The sequence below is a fragment of the Hevea brasiliensis genome, chromosome 14 (genome assembly GCF_030052815.1).
Source record: "Hevea brasiliensis isolate MT/VB/25A 57/8 chromosome 14, ASM3005281v1, whole genome shotgun sequence".
NCBI classification, from domain to species: Eukaryota; Viridiplantae; Streptophyta; class Magnoliopsida; order Malpighiales; family Euphorbiaceae; genus Hevea; species Hevea brasiliensis.
The window spans coordinates 6,832,048-6,849,201 of NC_079506.1; the positions used below are offsets into that span (position 1 = coordinate 6,832,048).

Consider the following 17,154-nt stretch of genomic DNA (forward strand, 5'->3'; position numbering starts at 1 on the left):
CACATTCTTAAACTCATTGATGTAAGATAATAAAACTCTCATATTTTTTACATTTCCTTATATTATAAAAAACCATTTTCTGAAAGTTCATGTTTAATGTAATAACAGGTTTGGTTGGAATCCTAAAGAATCGGGAGTAAAGAGGCAGTTTATGTTATAATCTTCTACATTGGTTGCTGAAAACGGGGCAGGACAAATTGAGAGCAAAAGGCAAAAGCAATTTTATATTGTCATAAATGAAATTTTGTACAAAGCACTGCAGAAAGAGGAAAATTTTCCTTTCATTGACAGTGATCATTGATTGTTTAAGGGAAGCAAAAAGGTAAACTTCCGCCGCAAAAGCGACCAATATGACAATACATTTTGCAATGATGCAACAAAGCATGACAGGAAATTTCATATGAATTCAGCAATATATAAAATTCACCAGAGTCCTGATATAGTATTTGATCGATCATAGGGTAATCTTGATGAGAAGAGATGATGCTAGGATGACTTGTTATTTTTAATTTCTTTGGTCAGGCCTTGAGCTTGTTGGCCCTAGAGATTGGAGAAGCAAAACTCAAAAGCTTTAGTAACTGTGTAGAAATAAAATTAACCTTTTGCCAGTCCTTCAATTGCTCTGCACAAAACAAGGAAAAATGTCTGTTAATGTCATGAGAGATTGGACTCCATTGTAAAAGAGTGTCCCTTGTCTGCTTCGTAAGTCCAGTTTCTGAAAGTTAAATAGTAACTAAGTTGCACAGAATGAAATACCTGGACCTGAACCTGTTTTCCACCCTTTAGGGCCATTATTCGGGATCATGTAAAATATTTCTGCAAATTAATATGAACACAAGTGATAAAATCAGATACAGAAGCTATGTTATTTTGATTGCATATATTGCATTATTGAAATATAAATTGAAAGTTGAGAAAGCAAACAATTGTTAAACATTTTTCTGTTCCACTTTTTACATGTCAGCCTGTCAGGAAGTACCTGGACTAAGCAGCACAAGCTTTAAAACCTTAATTCTTCCCCTTCCTTATCACTATCTAAACTGAGACATTAAAGAAATAAATTAAAAAGTAAAATAAAGAAAATAAGCATGCATCATGAAAATTGATAATATATCTTAAGTTCTTTCAAAATTGATTTACCTTTATAACAATTGAATATCACTTCTGGAATGCAGGCTAATTCTGGCCAGCGCTGCCCTTTACCCTTCTGGCACCTTTGTTGAAGCACAGGGCACTGGTGGATATGCAATTGCAGAAGAGAGGGAGGCAGGCCATTCTTTGGAAAGTAGGCAAGCTTAGGGCATCTCTCAATCCTCAAATATTCATGTGACGTGAGGCTTCGGAAACCTTTGTTAGAAAGGTATATCAGGTCTTGCAATCCTTCAATGGTAAGGCTGGTAAGAGAGGTAGGCAACTTCATATCTATCTCATCCTGTGGAAAGGACACCACACCAGGACATCTGCCTGCAATACTGAGGTTCTGGAGAGAAGTGAGCCTGTGCAAACCCCAATTAAACAGAGGGGTATAGATCTCGACCTTATGAATACAAAGTGATGTCAAGTTGGTGGGGAAGCCTTCTTCTGGAAAGGATGCAATGCCTGGGCAATTCTTTATAGTCAATTCTGGGAGAGACATGAGATTGTGAATGTTATCAGGAAGGGCCGCAAGTTTGTCACAGGATTCAACTATAAGTTTTTTCAGATGGACGGTGGGCAACCCTCCCTGAGGGAAAGAAGCAGCACTTGGACATTTCTTTATAGTGAATTCTTGAAGAGATGTGAGATTGTACATGTTATCAGGAAGGGCCTCGAGTTTCTCGCAGTCCTCAACTCTAAGGCTTTTCAAATGAACTGTAGGCAACCCTCCTTGCGGGAAAGAAACAATACTTGGACAGTGAACTATTGAAATGTGGTGGAGATTGGTGAGCATGTGCAAGTTCTCGGGTAAGGATTTAAGATAAGGAAGATATCCAATTTCAATAGATTCAAGAGATGTGTTGTTGTCGAACCTTTCAATTATTGACTCTAAAATTGCACCTACTCTTCCACTGTCAAATATGGAATAGTTGATAACCAGATGTTTGAGGGAAGCAGGTAACTCCCCTAAGAATGTAAGAGAGCGGCAGCCACCAATTTTCAAATGCTGAAGATTAGGAGAGTTAGTGTTGCAGCTGATACTTCCCTCATCTGTAACCCTAGAAGATGAACAAGCCTCTCCCACATCCAGCAGCCTCTGCAACTTGTGGCAACGACTTATCTCTAGCCTTTCTAGAGTTGGAGGTAGCTGGTGTCTTCCAATAGAAATCAGAGATTCACAACTAAAAATTTTCAACTCCTTAAGACACAAACTGCTGTAAATCACTGCATCCGGCAAAGAAATAAGTTTTGGGCAGCATTCAATATATAGCTTTCTCAGAGACTTAAAGCTGTGAAGCCATGGCTGTAGTTTCTCAAGGCTTTTACAACCTCTTAATTCCAAAATTTTAATTTCACAATCAACAACGCCCTTTCGCAACAACTCTTCATTTTCAGCGATGCCCTTTTGCGAAAACTCTTCATTTTCAAATAGCACCCAATGTGGAAGAGAGGGATGTGGGTAATCGTAATCTGAAACATAAGAACCAACAACAGTCAACTTTTGTACCTTTCTTAGGTTTTGAAAAAACTCATTCAGTGGAAATAAAAATGATTCTACATCACGAATTATCATGAGGTTTGCCGAGCTTAAGCCTCCACCCAAATTAACCTTTCTGCAACCATAGATTACCAAGTGATATATCACCGGAAGGCTTTGAAATGAAACCACCAATTGCGTACATTGTCTAATCTCAAGCTTTTGCAATGAAGGCAAATGGCTGGGTAATTTTCCGAACAGTTTGAGACACCTAACAATGGAAAGCTCACGTAGATGAGAGAATTCATATCCACAAAAATTCCACTCTTCCCATTCACTCATCCAGTAGAAGTGCAGAGTCTCAAGAGCTGGAAAAGGATTTGAGTTACTCATACTCTCCCCATAAAACTCACGACCAACTGCTTTTACATTGGGAAGCCCTTTGATAAACAAGTCCTTGAGAGAGCAAAGCAGCCCAAGTTGAGGCAAGGTTGTGCATTTTGTGCAATTCCACAACTTTAGGTGCACCAGATTACAAAATAAAGGATCCCCAACCCATGATGGGAATTCGGTACCACCATAACCCCTTACAGTGAGTTCTTTCAAATTTCCATGTGGTTTCATCTTCTCTAGTACAACTCTATCATGACTTGCATTTCGTGTATTTCGAAATCCCCATTTCATCACCACCTTGTCTATTCTCTCCTTGTCCGTTAAGATGGCTCCCACTACATTTGAAGCATTAGTCAGATTCTCCAAACTTGAAATGCGGAGTGCCCCTTGAAGAAATTTTAAATTCATCAAAGCTGTTATACTGACTTTATTACCTTTCCCTACAACAAAATCAGACAATGTACAAACACTTTTCAATTCTTCTATTCCCAATGGCATCCCTTCAACAAATGTGTGTCGCATATCAAGATGTCGCAGGTTGATCAGATTCTGTATTTTTGAAGGCAATTTCTTGAGACACTCGCATCTTTTCAGTAGCATAGTTTGTAAGTTGCAAAGAGAGGTTGTCGTCTCAGGTAATGTTCTAATAGGGGTGTATGAAAGGTCAAGATGCCTAAGATGCTTCAAGTCACCTATTGAATCTGGCAGCTCTGTGATATTATAATGATTGAAGGACAGAACCCTTAAGCATGGCAACTTTGATAACAAATAAGAAGGAATGCAATTTGCTAAGTAGCACTTTCGATAGCTTAGCGATAAGGGTAGAAAAGTTCGCATATGCTTGATCTTTTTAAACGGCTCAAATCTTTCACAGCGATCAAAGATGGCAGGAATGTAAGAAGAGTGGCGAGCTTTTTCTTGCATTCTTGCAGTAAATTCATCCTCCAATCTAAAATAAGTATTTCCAGCAACCACTCGAGCTAGATCATTCACGAGGTCATGCATTACAAATCCACTAGTGCTTGAAGCTTGAAAAAGTGATCTAGAACATAGGTCTTGAAAATACTCTTCACCCACATCCTCCATAAGCTGATCATCTCGTTGCTCAATTAAACCTTCTGCCATCCATAGAAGCGCTAGTTGCTTCTTTCCAAACACATAATCCTTGGGAAATATTGCACAATAAGCGAAACATCTCTTTAAATGTGAAGGGAGGTGATAGTAACTTAATCTTAACACAGGAAGAATGTCATTGTTGTCACCTTGCAAATACCAGATTTTGCTATTCATTACATTTTCCCAATCCTCCCTTGGTTTTGAGCGTAGAAGGCCACCCAAAGTCCTTGCTGCCAAAGGCAAGCCACAACACTTGTTTATAACTTTTTCGCGAATGACTTGCAAATTTGGATCAGCAACTGGAACACTTCGGCTATGAAAAGCATGGTCAAGAAACAATGACCAGCAATCTTCATTTGAAATACAATTCAAATTGTAAGATTGAATTGTTTTCATCATTCGTGCAATAGACATATCACGTGTTGTCACAATCACTGTACTTCCTGGAGCTCCATACACAAGTGGAGAACACAGAGTGTTCCAATCATCAAAATTATTGTTCCAGATATCATCCAAAACAATCAAGAACTTCTTTCCTGCTAGCCACTGATGCAGTTGGAGTTGAACTTGATTGAGCTCCTTTAGATCACAAGACTGCAAAGTGATTGACTCAAGAATGCTCTTTGTTATTCTCAAAATGTCAAACTCATCAGACACACAAACCCACGCTTTTAGATGAAAATTTTGTTGTGATAACTCGTCATTGTAGACAAGCCGGGCAAGTGTTGTTTTACCCACCCCACCCATCCCAACAATGGGTATTACTCCAACTTTCACATCACTAGCTTCAATGCTCGAAATCAAATCAATTATCTTTCTTTTATCTTCGTCTTTGCCATACACTCTAGGTTCATGGTGCAAACATGTACTAGGTGGTCGCACACATACCTTGCTAAAGGACGTCCCTCCAACATTTCTATTTATCAAATCCAAGTCCTTTTGCTGGTCTACAATCTCCTGAAATCTGTTGGTGATCTGCTTCATTTTGGACATCATCTTTGAATTGAACATAACAGCCACCGGATTGATGGTTGTCCCAACAGTATGAGAGAGTTTCCGGAGATTACTTGAGCTGGCTTGAGATTCATCCTTCAGTTGGCGTTGCAAAATTTCGGTGGCAAACTCATCCAAGATGTCCTCCACATCATAAGCCAAATCTCTGAGGCTGTCCAGCCACATCTTCACTGACTGGTTAGTAAGCTGCTTCTCCTCTGCATCTTCAAGCACAGCATGGATGTGGGTCAACGTTTTCCCCCACTTGTTAATCTTGGCAATGACTTTCTTTTTCCGAGGAAACTTGGATAGTTTAGAGAAGGCAATATTTCCAATCTTCTCAAAAAGTAACTTGACAAAGGCTGATAGAGCAGCCGTTTCAATGGCGGTAGTCATGGTTTCTAGGCTGAAACAGACCAGTTAAGGGAAAGAAGAGTAGAATACTCTGGTTTGAAAAAAAGAACAATGGTACTGCAGAAAAGGTAAATTAGAACAGAGGGAGAGAGAAAGAGAGAAAAGGCGATAGTGCAGTCTAATGGGATAGAAGAGATTGATCAGGAAACGTTCATTATCAATGGAACTCATGACAAAGATGGATTAATAGTAGACTTCCCCAACATAGTGGTCCAAAAACAAGAAGGAAATTGATTAGAAAGTGCCTTTTTTAACAGGACTTGGACTTTCATCAAATGTGAATGACAGAAAAACAAAGAGAGAGATGAAAATACTTATACAGGCACAGAAGAGATGTATAGTTATCTCTTGGACAGCTCACAACACTTGCTTTTAATGGGACAGAAGAGGTTGATCAGGAAACGTTCATTATCAATGGAACTCATGACTAAGATGGATTAATCTTAGACTTCCCCAACATGGTGGTCCAAAAACAAGGAGAAGGAAATTGATTAGAAAATGCCTTTTTTAGCAGGACTTGGACTTTCATCAAATCTGAATGAGAGAAAAACAAAGAGACAGATGAAAATACTTATACACGCACAGAAGAGATGTGTAGTTATTTCTTGGACAGCTCACAACACTTGCTTTTCTTGTTTTTTCTAACATCATTTTCTTCTCATGTTAGATAGACGGAATTATTAGGATAAACAGTGTAACAATTAATTATATAATTTTATATAATTTATTTTATTATTTTTTATATTTATGAATTTATTTTCTGCAAGAATTATCATCATCTCACTGCACTAAGGAAAGAGAAAGAGATCAAATCAAATCTGTGTAATTCTTCAGCTATGAACCCTAGATGAGTGAGTCGGTCTCTGATTGTTTCTTGCAGATAAATACCTCTTACTGCAGATGCAAGATGGCTAATTAACAATTAAGGTTGAAATAAAGCCAATGCCTTTAGTTATTCCCCGATCAACGACGTCCAATCACAAATAAACTAGCTAAGTCATTTCAAACAAAAACTTGTTGCAGAAAAACTCACCTGACCCATAAGTAAATGGCTGGGCAATTTGGACGAAGGAAGAGGGATGGGCAGCTAATTATGGTTTCTTACCTCCTCAAGTTCAATTACAGCACCCTGTCTCGATGATGGCTTCAAATTTGTGGACGATCAGCTACAATGACGAAGAACATTAATGGTAAACGACAGCAAATGCAAACTGAGGGAGAACATACCCGATCGATGACAATGGCTTCGAAGCGGAGAAGACAATGAATGGTAATAGAGAACGATGGCATTCGCTAATAGGCTTTTTGGTGTTTGCCATGCATTCAGGATGGGCCCCGGTCCGGTTTTAAATTAGAATCAGATTGAAACTGAAATGGTCTAAATTTCGAATTGAAATTCAACTGAAATTGACATGAATCTAATTGTGGCCGTCTCTTCCTAAATCAAACCAGAACTGTTTGGTCTGGTTTAATTTCTAATGAAATTGGTTTTTTTTTTAAATGAAAAAATCTATCATTAAATTTAATTACACTGATTTAAATTAATATTCAATTGAAATTAAAATTAAAATCGAGATCAAAAAGATTGTGTTGTTTGATTCTGAATCCTTTAAACCATTAAATCAAAATCACTGATTTCAATACGAAATCAACAGTTTCAACCCCAAATCAGCCTGAATCCAATTGGGGACCAGGTCTGCTTGAATGTCATTGATAAGAGATTGACGTAAAGCACTGAAGATCAGGGATTAAAAATTTTTCCAAATCTCAGTTCCCAGTCTTTTAAGGCCAGAAAGCAGAGTCTTTTATTTTTCTATTATTTTTTCAAAATTTTATGCATAAAAATGGCTGATGTTATATGGATATTCCACGTTGGTATTTTAAATAATTTAAAAACTAAATAATCAAAATTAAAGATTTTTAATAAAATGGAGATAAGATTGTGCATACGTGTAAAAAATTAATTTCAAAATACAAACTCAATGAATTTAATAGGTTCATCTTGGGTCCTGTGATATCACCCTCTTTTTGAGTAGGAAAAAGAGTTTGGACAGAGAGAAAAACAGAGGAGGACACAGGCAGGGGAGCAAAAGAACATTAAGGAAGCTGCAGAGAAGAGAAGGATTTTATGCTTTGAACAGAGCACAGCTTATGACTGAGTTGGTAAATAATTCATCTAATTTTAACTCTTTAATGCTTATTGGATTTTTCAATGATGGGTCGATGTGTCTGCCAAAGTTCCAGAAAAAGTGATACGTAGACCAAGTACTTGCTGGAGTTATTGAACAAAGAATTTTAGAGCCATTGCTGTACCAACATGAGACACTAAACTGTCTCATATTTGTTAATTTTCCCATTTTCTAAAATGTCATTTTTCTGAAGTTCATGTTTTGAACACCATTATGATATAATCTTCAATATTGGTCGCTGAAAATGGAGCAAGACAAATTCAGGGCAAAAGCACTGCAGAAAGGGGAAAATTTTCCTTTCTATGACTGATCATCGAGTGTTGAAGAGAAGCAAAAGGGTAAACTTCTGCAAGTGACCAATATGATAGTACATTTTGCAGTGATGCAACAGAACAATACAGAAAAATTCTTGTGAACTCAGCAATATATACAATTCACCAGAGTCTTGATATGGTACTTTTTGCTCGATGAAAGGGGGATATTGATGAGAAGAGATGATGCCAGGATGACTTGTTATTTTTAGTTCTTTGGTCAGGCCTTGAGCTTCTTGGCCTTGGAGATTGGAGAATCAAAACTTAAAAGCTATCTTAGTTGTGTAGAAATGAATAACGTTTTTCCAGTCCTTCAATTGGTCTGCACAAAACAAAGGAAAATGTCTGTTAATGATCATGAAAGATTGGACTCCATTGTAAATGAGTGTTCCTTTTTCTGCTCCATAAGTCCAGTGTCTCAAAATTAAATAGTAACTAAGTTGCATAGAATGAAATAACTGGGTCATATGGGTTAGACGTGAAACTGTTTTCCACTCTTTACAGCCATTATTCGGATTCATGTAAAATGTTTCTGCAAATAAATATGAACATAGGTGATAAAATCAGATGCAGAAGCTATGTTTCTGACTTCCATATATGACATTATTGAAATATAAATTGGAAGTTGAGAAAGCAAACAATTGTTAACATTTTTCCATTTCACTTTTATATGTCAGCCTGTCAGGAGATACCCGGATTAAGCTCAAGCTTTCAAACCCCAATTCTCCCTCTTCACTGCCACTATATAAATCTGCAGACGTTAAAGAAATAAATTAAAAAGAAAAAATAAAGAAAAGAAGTATGCATCATGAAAATTGATAATGTAGCTCGAGTTCTTTCAAAATTGATTTACTTGTGTACTATTCAAATTCCACAAATGGAATGCGGGCTAATTCTGACAACTGTTGCTTTTTACCCTTCTGGTACCTTTGTTCAAGTAGAGAGCAGCAGTAGATATACAATTCCAGAAGAGAGGGAGGCAGACCATACTTTGGAAAGGAGACAAGCTTAAGGCATCTCTCGATCCTCAGACATTCAAGTGAGGCAAGGCTTTGAAAACCTTTGTTAGAAAGGTATTTCAGATCTTCGAATCCTTCGAGACTGTAAGGCTGGTGAGACAGGTAGGCAAATTCATATCTATCTCATCCTGTGGAAAGGACACCACACCAGGACATCTGCCAGTAATACCGAGCTTCTTGAGAGAGGTGAGCCCGTGCAAACCCCAATTAAACAGAGCAGTGCAGATCTCGACGTTTTTAATAATACAAAGTGAAGTCAGGTTGGTGGGGAAACCTTCTTCTGGAAAGGATATAATGCCTGGGCGATTCTTCATTGTCAATTCTTGAAGGGATGTGAGATAGTGCATGTTATTAGGAAGGGCCTCGAGTTTCTCACATGATTCAACTTCAAGTGTTTCTAGATTGATGGGCAACCCTCCCTGAGGGAAAGAAACAAAACTTGCGCAATTAATTATAATCAATGTTTGAAGAGATGTGAGATTGCGCACGTTATCAGGAAGGGTCTCGAGTTTCTCGCAGTCTTCAACTGTAACACTTTTCAGATGGATGATGGCCAATCCTCCTTGAGGGAAAGAAATGAGATGTGGACATTGACATATCCAAATATGGTGGAGATTGGAGAGCATATGCAAGTTCTCTGGTAAAGAATTAAGATTTTGAAGATACCTGATTTCAATAGATTCAAGAGATGTGTTGTTGTCCAACCTTTCAGCTATTGACTCTAACCTTGTACCTTGTCCCACTGTACCAATTATGGGATACATGACAACCATATGTGTGATAACCAGACGTTTAAGGGAAGCAGGTAACTCTCCTAAGAATGTAAGAGAGTTACAGTCATCAATTATCAAACATTGGAGATTAGATGCGTTAGTGTCACAGCTGATACTCTCCTCCTCCTTATTCCTGGAACAGGAACAAGTCCCTCCCTCATCCAGCAGCCTCTGCAATTTGTAGCAACGAATAATCTCTAACCTTTTTAGTGTTGAAGGTAGCTGTTGTCTTCCAATGGAAATCAGAGTCTCACATCTCTGAATTTCAACTCTTCAAGATATAAACTGCTGTAAATCACCGCATCTGGCAAAGAAACAATTCTTAGGCAGCTTGCAATAAATAGCTTTCTCAAAGACTTAAGGTTTAAAAGCCATTGCCGTAGCTTCTCGAGCCTTTCACGATCAGTTAATCGTGGAATCTCAATTTCACTTTCAGACATGCACTTTTGCAGCAACTCTTCATTTTCATCCACCATATGTGGAAAATCCTCCAAACCATTGTGGTGGATCATACAGATGATCCTCACCCAAACTCAACATTTTTAACTTCCTTGACACTTGCATGAACTCTTCTAGTGGAAATGAAAACGAAACTCCAGAAACTGTCATGTAGTTCAGTGAGCTAAAGCCTACACCCATTTCCACTTCTCTGCGTCCCTTGATTACCAATTTAGAGATCAGCGGAAGGCTTTGAAATGAAACCACCAATTGCCAACATTCTCTGATCGTAAGCATTTTCATTTTAGGCAGATAGCTGGGCAATTTTCCCAGTAGTTTCAGACATTTAACAACAGAAAGCTCACGCAACTAAGGGAATTCAAACCCACAAATATTCTAGTCTTCCCATTCATCCATATCCTTGAAGTGCAGAGTCTCTGTTGTTTTAAAGTACCAGAAGCAAGAAAATTGACTAGGAAAAGTCTAATTTTCATTGAACTTCAACTTCAAATAAATACAAAGTGCAGCAGAACTAAATTCCAAAATAAAATGCTAAAAATGTGCAACAACCATAACAACTATTTTCATAACAGAAAAATAAAACAAATTACCTAAAGACCAGGACTCAACTTTAACTAAAAAAAAAAAAAGCAATAAGCTCCTGAGACATAGCAACATCTCCTCCTCCTGGATTAGAAGCTGCAAACTTCCAACTTTTCTTTGAGAAATTCAAATCTGTTAACTTGAAATGATTTAGTAAAAATGTCTGCCACCTGGTTTTCTGTTTTGCCGTAAACTAACATCACTTCACCATTTTTCTGCACTTCTCTCAAGAAATAAAACTTGATATTAAAATGCTTAGTTCTTCCATGAAACACTGGATTTTGAGATATAGCTATGGTAGCTTGATTGTCCACAAAAATCTCAGTGCTTTCTTCTTGCTCCAGCTGCAGATCTAACATAATTTTCCTTAGCCACAGTGTTTGATTAACATCAATTGTTGCTGCTACAAACTCTGCTTTAGTTGTTGATTGTGCCACCACTTCTTGTTTCTTTGAGCACCATGAAAAACACCCGGATCCAAAAGTGAAACAGTATTCAGAAGTGATTTTCATATCATCAATTGACCCGGCCCAATCACTGTCAGAATATCCATGGAGCTTGAAATTCTAACATTTGCTAAATTTGACGCCATAAGTTAGAGTTCCTTTAAGATATCTAACCACTCTTTTGGCAGCCATCATGTGTGACTCACTAGCACAATTCAGAAATCTGGATAAAACACTCACAGGAGACAAGATGTCAGGCCTTATTGCTATGAGATACATCAAACATCCAATTAAGCTTCCATACACTCCATCAACTAGTTTAGCTCCATCCTCTTTCCACAGCTTTTCTTTTTGATCCATTGGAGTACTCGCACTCTTGCATTCTTCCATTCTAAATCTTTTTAGAATTTCCTTCAAATATTTCTTTTGGTGGATAAAGACTTCCTTATGAGTTTGCTTAATCTCCATTCCCAGAAAATAAGTCATCTCACCAAGGTCTATCATTTCAAAGACCTTCATTATCTCCCTCTTGAATTCTTCAATCTGCACAGTATTGTTTCCTGTCACAAGTAAATCATCCACATAAAGAGAAATGATAACAATGTTAGAGCCAGCTTTCTTGACATAAAGAGTTCACTTAAGCTTTTCTCAAAGGCTAAGTTTAGAAAATGTTCATCCATCCTATTGTACCAAGCTCTAGGATCTTGCTTCAGTCCGTAGAGAGCTTTCTTCAATAAATAGACTTTTTCTTCATGTCTTGGTATATTGAAACCTTCTGGCTACTCAACAAAAATTTCTTCTTGTAGTAAACCATTCAAGAATGCAGAGTTCACATCCATTTGAAAAATCTTCCACCCTTTATGTGCTGCCAAAGCAAAAAGCATTCTAATTGTATCCAATCTAGCTACTGGGGCAAAAGTCTCAGAGAAATCTACTCCCCAAACTTGTGCATAGCCTTTCACCACCAATCTAGCTTTGTGCTTGTTCATTGAGCCATCAGGTTTGAGCTTCGTCTTGAAAACCCATTTAACCCCTTTTACTTTTCTATCTTGGGGCCTCTCCACCAGCTTCCAAGTCTAGTTCTTTTCTATCATGGCCAACTCCTCCTTCATTTCATCTCTCCATCTTTGATTTGCTTTTGTTTCCTCATATACTCCAGGAAAAACAGCAAAATTGCATCTTTGATAAATATCTGAGAGTGATCTTGTTCCCCTGACAGGCTGTTCATCTTCTAATTCATCAGGATCTAGTGGCAAAATCTGATGTTTAACTTGAGACTCCTCATTCCAGTCCCATTGCTTATGTTCAAGGAATTGAATATCTCTGCTTATCACTATCTTCCTTTGGCTGAGGTTGAAAAATTCTATAAACTTTAGAAACCAAATTGTAGCCAATAAAAATCCCCGGTTCAGCCTTCTCATCTAGCTTGTCTCTTTTAAACTATGGAACATAAGAAAAACATAGACATCTAAATATTTTGAGATTTTTTAAAGTAGGTTTAATACCATGTTAGGCCTCATATAGAGTCTTCTTTTCCACAGCCCTTGTAGGTAGTTTATTCAGCAAGAAAATAGATGTATTTGTTGCTTCTGCCTAGAATTTCTTTGGTAGATTTTTCTCATGCAGCAAGCATCTAGTCATCTCCATAATTGTTCTATTCTTCCTCTCACTGACCCCACTTTACTATGGAGAGTAAGGGACAGTGAGCTAGTGCTCAATTCCAGCTTCTTCACAAAAGGAGCTAAATTTGTGTGATGTATATTCAATTCCATTATTTGATCTAATGACCTGAATCTTGTAGCCACTCTGATTTTCAATCCAATTTTTGAACTTCAAGAAAACTCCAGCAACTTCTAACTTAAATCTCATAAAATAAATCCAACACATTCTTATTAGATCATTAATGAAAACCATATAATACCTGCTACCATGTAATGATGGAGTCGACTGTGGACCACAAAGATCAATATGGATCAATTGCAACTTCTCTGTAGCTCTCCATGTAGACCTTTTGAATGGAAATCTGGTTTGCTAGCCAAGTAGGCAAGCCTTGTAGCTTTAGAGATGCTCCTCCAAGTTTGGTAGACCTTTACCATTTCATTTCTTTGCATAAATAGCATAGCTTTGTGATGAAACTGTCCTAGCCTCTTGTGCCAAGTTTTTGCAATGATGAGTTGACTAGGAAATGCCACCTGCTCCTCCTCTAATGGATTCAAAGAAAAACTTTTGCCCTACATCTTAATTTTGAATAATTCCTAACCACTAGGATCAATTATCAGACATATTTTGTCTTAAAATAATAATTTGAACCCTTTTTCTAGCAATTGTCCAACACTAGCAAATTTTGATCAATTTCAGGAACATACAAAACCTCAGAAATTAGTTTTGTGCTTGCAAAACTCTTAATGGCTATAATCCCCTTTCCTTTTACTAAGATGTAGTTTCCATTTCCAATTCTGACCTTTGATGTTGTTGATTTGTCAAGCTTTCTAAAAAGCTTTTCATCATTGATCATGTGGTTTGTACAACCACTATCAATGAGCCAGTTGTCACTTGAGATACTTGATGCAAAGCATGATGCAACAAAAAGCTGTTCTGCCTCTTGTTGATTTGCAACTTGAGCTTCTCCCTGCTATTATGACTCCTTTTCCTTACAAATAATTTCTGCATGCCCAAGTTTTTGACATCTTCTACATCTCATATCAGGCTTTCTCCAACACTTGTAGTGAGAATGATTCTTCTTGCCATGATGCTGACAAGAAGGATATTTTCCCCCTTTGTTGCTACTTGTAGTGTTGGTATTATTCTTAGTTCCTGTAGTTTCAGAGTTGCTAGCACTCCCTTTCTTTCCTTTCCATTTCATGCTTCTACCTCCAGAATTCAGATGCAACTTGGCTTGCAAAGCTTCTTCAGTAGTTCCCTCTTGTCTTATCATCCTTCTTTGTTCCTGTGCCTGCAATGCACTTAACAATTCTGCCAAACTAATCTTTGACAGATCTTTAGAATTTTTCAAAGAATCAATAGTTGCCTCAAATCTCTCAAGTAGGGATACAAGTTTTTTTTTTAACTATTCTACTGTCAGTGAGCTCAGTTCCAAGTATTCTTACCTTATTTGGAATGCCAATTAGCCTATCTGAGTAATCTTTTATAGTTTCTGATTCCTTCATATGCTGCATTTCAAATTCTCTAACCAAATTCAGCACCTTCATTCCTCTGATTCTTTCATCTCCTTGATACTCATTCTTGAGGAAATCCTAGATGGCTTTAGCTGAGCTGCATGTCATGATTCTACTGAAAATGGTTGGAGAAACTGTAGCAAAGAGGCAGGCCTTAGCTTTGGATTTTCTTGTCTTATTCTCCTTGTGGGTTTTGATCTAAGCCATGGTTGGATTTCTTGGTAAAGGAGGTACTTCATAATGTTCCTCTACAGCCTCCCCCAAATCACACGCATCCAAATAAGCTTCCATTCTCACTGCCCAGACTTGGTAGTTTTCTCCATCAAACACTGGCGGAGCCATAACTGAAAAAGAACTTTCACCTTCCATTGTTTTAATGGTCTTTTGCTGATGCAATTTTGATTTTTTTTTTTTTTTTGGTGAACACTCAGTTAAATAACCTCACAAGTCTCTCACAAGTCCCTTAAGAAAAAGGGGCTCTGATACTTATGTTGTTTTAAAATACCAGAAGCAAGAAAATTGACAAGGAAAGTTCTAATTTTTATTGAACTTCAACTTCCAATAAATACAAGTGCAGCAGAACTAAATTCCAAAATAAAATGCTAAAAATATGCTAACATGTCCGAGAAATAGCAACAACCATAATAGCTATTTTCATAATAGAAAAATAAAACAATTTTCCTAAAGACTAGGACTCAACCTTAACAAAAAAAAAATGCAATCAGCTTTAGAGACATAGTAACTGTCTCAAGAGCTAAAAAAGGATTTGAGTTGCTCCTGCTCTCCCCATAAAACCCACGATTAACATTCATTACATTAGAAAACCCTTGGATAACCAAGTCCTCGAGAGAGGATAGCAGCCCAAGTTGAGGCAAGGTGGTGCATTTATCACAATTCGTCAACTCTATGCCTACTAGATTATGAAATAAAGGATCCCCCGCCCATGATGGAAATTCAGTACCACCATAACCCATTTTAGTAAGCTCTTTAAAATTTCCATGAGGTTTCATCATCTCCAGTATAACTCTATCACGACTTTCACCATATATCCATTGCATCACCACATTGTCTATTCTCTCCTTGTCCATTAAGATGGCTCTCGCTCCTGTAACATTCGACACATTAGTCACACTCTCCAACCATGAAATGTGGAGTGCCCCTTGAAGAAATTTTAAATTCATCAAAGCTGTTATCCTGTCTTCATTACCTTTCCCTACAATAAAATTATACAATGTATGAACACTTTTCAATTCTTCTATTCCCAATGGCATCCCTTCATCTAATTGTATGCCTTCCATATCAAGATGATGCAGGTTAATCAGATTTTGCATTTCTGAAGGCAATTTCTTGAGGTAATCACATCCTTTTAGTAGCATAGTCTGTAAGTTGCATAGAGAGGTTGTTGTCTCAGGTAAAGTTATAATGTTGGTGTGACAAAGGTCAAGATACCTTAGATGCTTCAAGTCACTTATTGAATTTGGTAGCTTAGAGATTATGTAATAACTAAAAGATAGCACCCTTAGACATCTTAGTTTGACAATAAATCAAAAGGAACACAATTTGCCAATCAATAATGATTAGTAGAAAACCCATGACGCCCATCTTGCGCATAAACATAGGAATCCTCTAGTGAAAGAGGCAAGAATGTCCGCAAACATTTGATCCCAAGTAAGGGTTCAAATCTTTCAATTCGATCATGATAGCTCAAAATATAAGAGGTGTGACTAACTTTGTCTTTTTTGAATTGTTGACCAACCATTGATAAATCCTCCAATCTGAAACATTCCCTCCAGAGACCAATTGTGCTAGATCATTCACAAGGTCATGCATTATGAATCCACCATTGATTGAGGATTGAAAAAGTGATCTGAAAAATAGATCTTGAAAATACTCTTCACCTACATCCCCCAAATGCAGATTGTCTCGTTGCTTAATTAAACCTTCTGCCATCCATATAAGGACTAGTTGCTTCTTTTGAAATACATAATCCTTGGGAAATATTGCACAATAAGCAAAACACCTCTTTAAATGAGAAAGGAGATGATAGTAACTCATTCTTAACACAGGAAGAATGTTGTTGCCTACACCTTGTAAATTCCATATTTTGCTGTCCTCCTCAGTTTTGAGCGTAGAAGGCCACCCAAAGTTCTTGCAGCCAAAGGCAAGCCATCACACTTGTTTATGACCTTTTCCCGAATGACTTCCAAATTTGGATCTGCAACTCCAACACTTCGGCTATCAAAAGCATGGTCAAGAAACAATAATCAGCAATCCTCATCCGAAAACACAATTCAAATTATAAGATTGAATTGTTTACATCATCGGTGCAATAGATACATCTCTTGTTGTTGCAATCACTCTACTTCCTGGAGCTCCATACACAAGTGGAGAACACAAGGGGTTCCAATCATCATAGTTATTGTTCCAGATATCATCTAAAACAATCAAAAACTGCTTTCCTGCTAATTGCTGATGCAGTTGGAGTTGAAGTTGATTAAGCTCCTTTAGATCACAAGACTGCAAAGTGATTGACTCAAGAATGCTCTTTGTTATTCTCAAAATGTCAAATCATCAGACACACAAACCCATGCTTTTAGATTAAATTGTTGTCGTGATGCCTCATCATTGTAGACAAGCCGGGCGAGTGTTGTTTTATCCACCCCACCCAT

At 37.5% G+C, this 17,154-nt stretch overlaps 4 protein-coding genes across 4 annotated transcripts; all 4 read right to left on the reverse strand.

Moving 5' to 3' along the window:
• Positions 1 to 266: 266 nt before the first annotated feature.
• Positions 267 to 6,844, reverse strand: LOC110670651 (putative disease resistance protein At3g14460). Its single transcript, XM_058135201.1, has 4 exons — positions 6,636 to 6,844; positions 1,141 to 2,607; positions 757 to 1,040; positions 267 to 622 (listed from the first exon to the last, which is right to left on the reverse strand). The coding sequence occupies exons 2-3, from the start codon at positions 1,928 to 1,930 to the stop codon at positions 1,036 to 1,038; spliced, it is 795 nt and encodes a 264-aa protein (XP_057991184.1). The 5' UTR covers positions 1,931 to 2,607; positions 6,636 to 6,844; the 3' UTR covers positions 267 to 622; positions 757 to 1,035.
• On the reverse strand, positions 2,038 to 5,081 carry LOC131172677 (putative disease resistance RPP13-like protein 1). The gene is made up of 2 exons (XM_058134180.1): positions 2,131 to 5,081; positions 2,038 to 2,048 (listed from the first exon to the last, which is right to left on the reverse strand). Exons 1-2 carry the CDS (start codon positions 4,868 to 4,870, stop codon positions 2,038 to 2,040), a joined length of 2,751 nt encoding a protein of 916 aa, XP_057990163.1. The 5' UTR covers positions 4,871 to 5,081.
• Positions 6,845 to 7,627: 783 nt separating the features above from the next.
• Positions 7,628 to 9,944, reverse strand: LOC131173176 (disease resistance protein RUN1-like). Its single transcript, XM_058135103.1, has 2 exons — positions 8,723 to 9,944; positions 7,628 to 8,352 (listed from the first exon to the last, which is right to left on the reverse strand). The coding sequence occupies exon 1, from the start codon at positions 9,820 to 9,822 to the stop codon at positions 9,109 to 9,111; it is 714 nt and encodes a 237-aa protein (XP_057991086.1). The 5' UTR covers positions 9,823 to 9,944; the 3' UTR covers positions 7,628 to 8,352; positions 8,723 to 9,108.
• Positions 9,945 to 15,186: 5,242 nt separating this feature from the next.
• LOC131172678 (putative disease resistance RPP13-like protein 1) lies at positions 15,187 to 17,154 on the reverse strand. Its single transcript, XM_058134181.1, has 5 exons — positions 17,071 to 17,154; positions 16,803 to 17,002; positions 16,573 to 16,720; positions 16,242 to 16,474; positions 15,187 to 15,988 (listed from the first exon to the last, which is right to left on the reverse strand). The coding sequence occupies exons 1-5, from the start codon at positions 17,152 to 17,154 to the stop codon at positions 15,187 to 15,189; spliced, it is 1,467 nt and encodes a 488-aa protein (XP_057990164.1).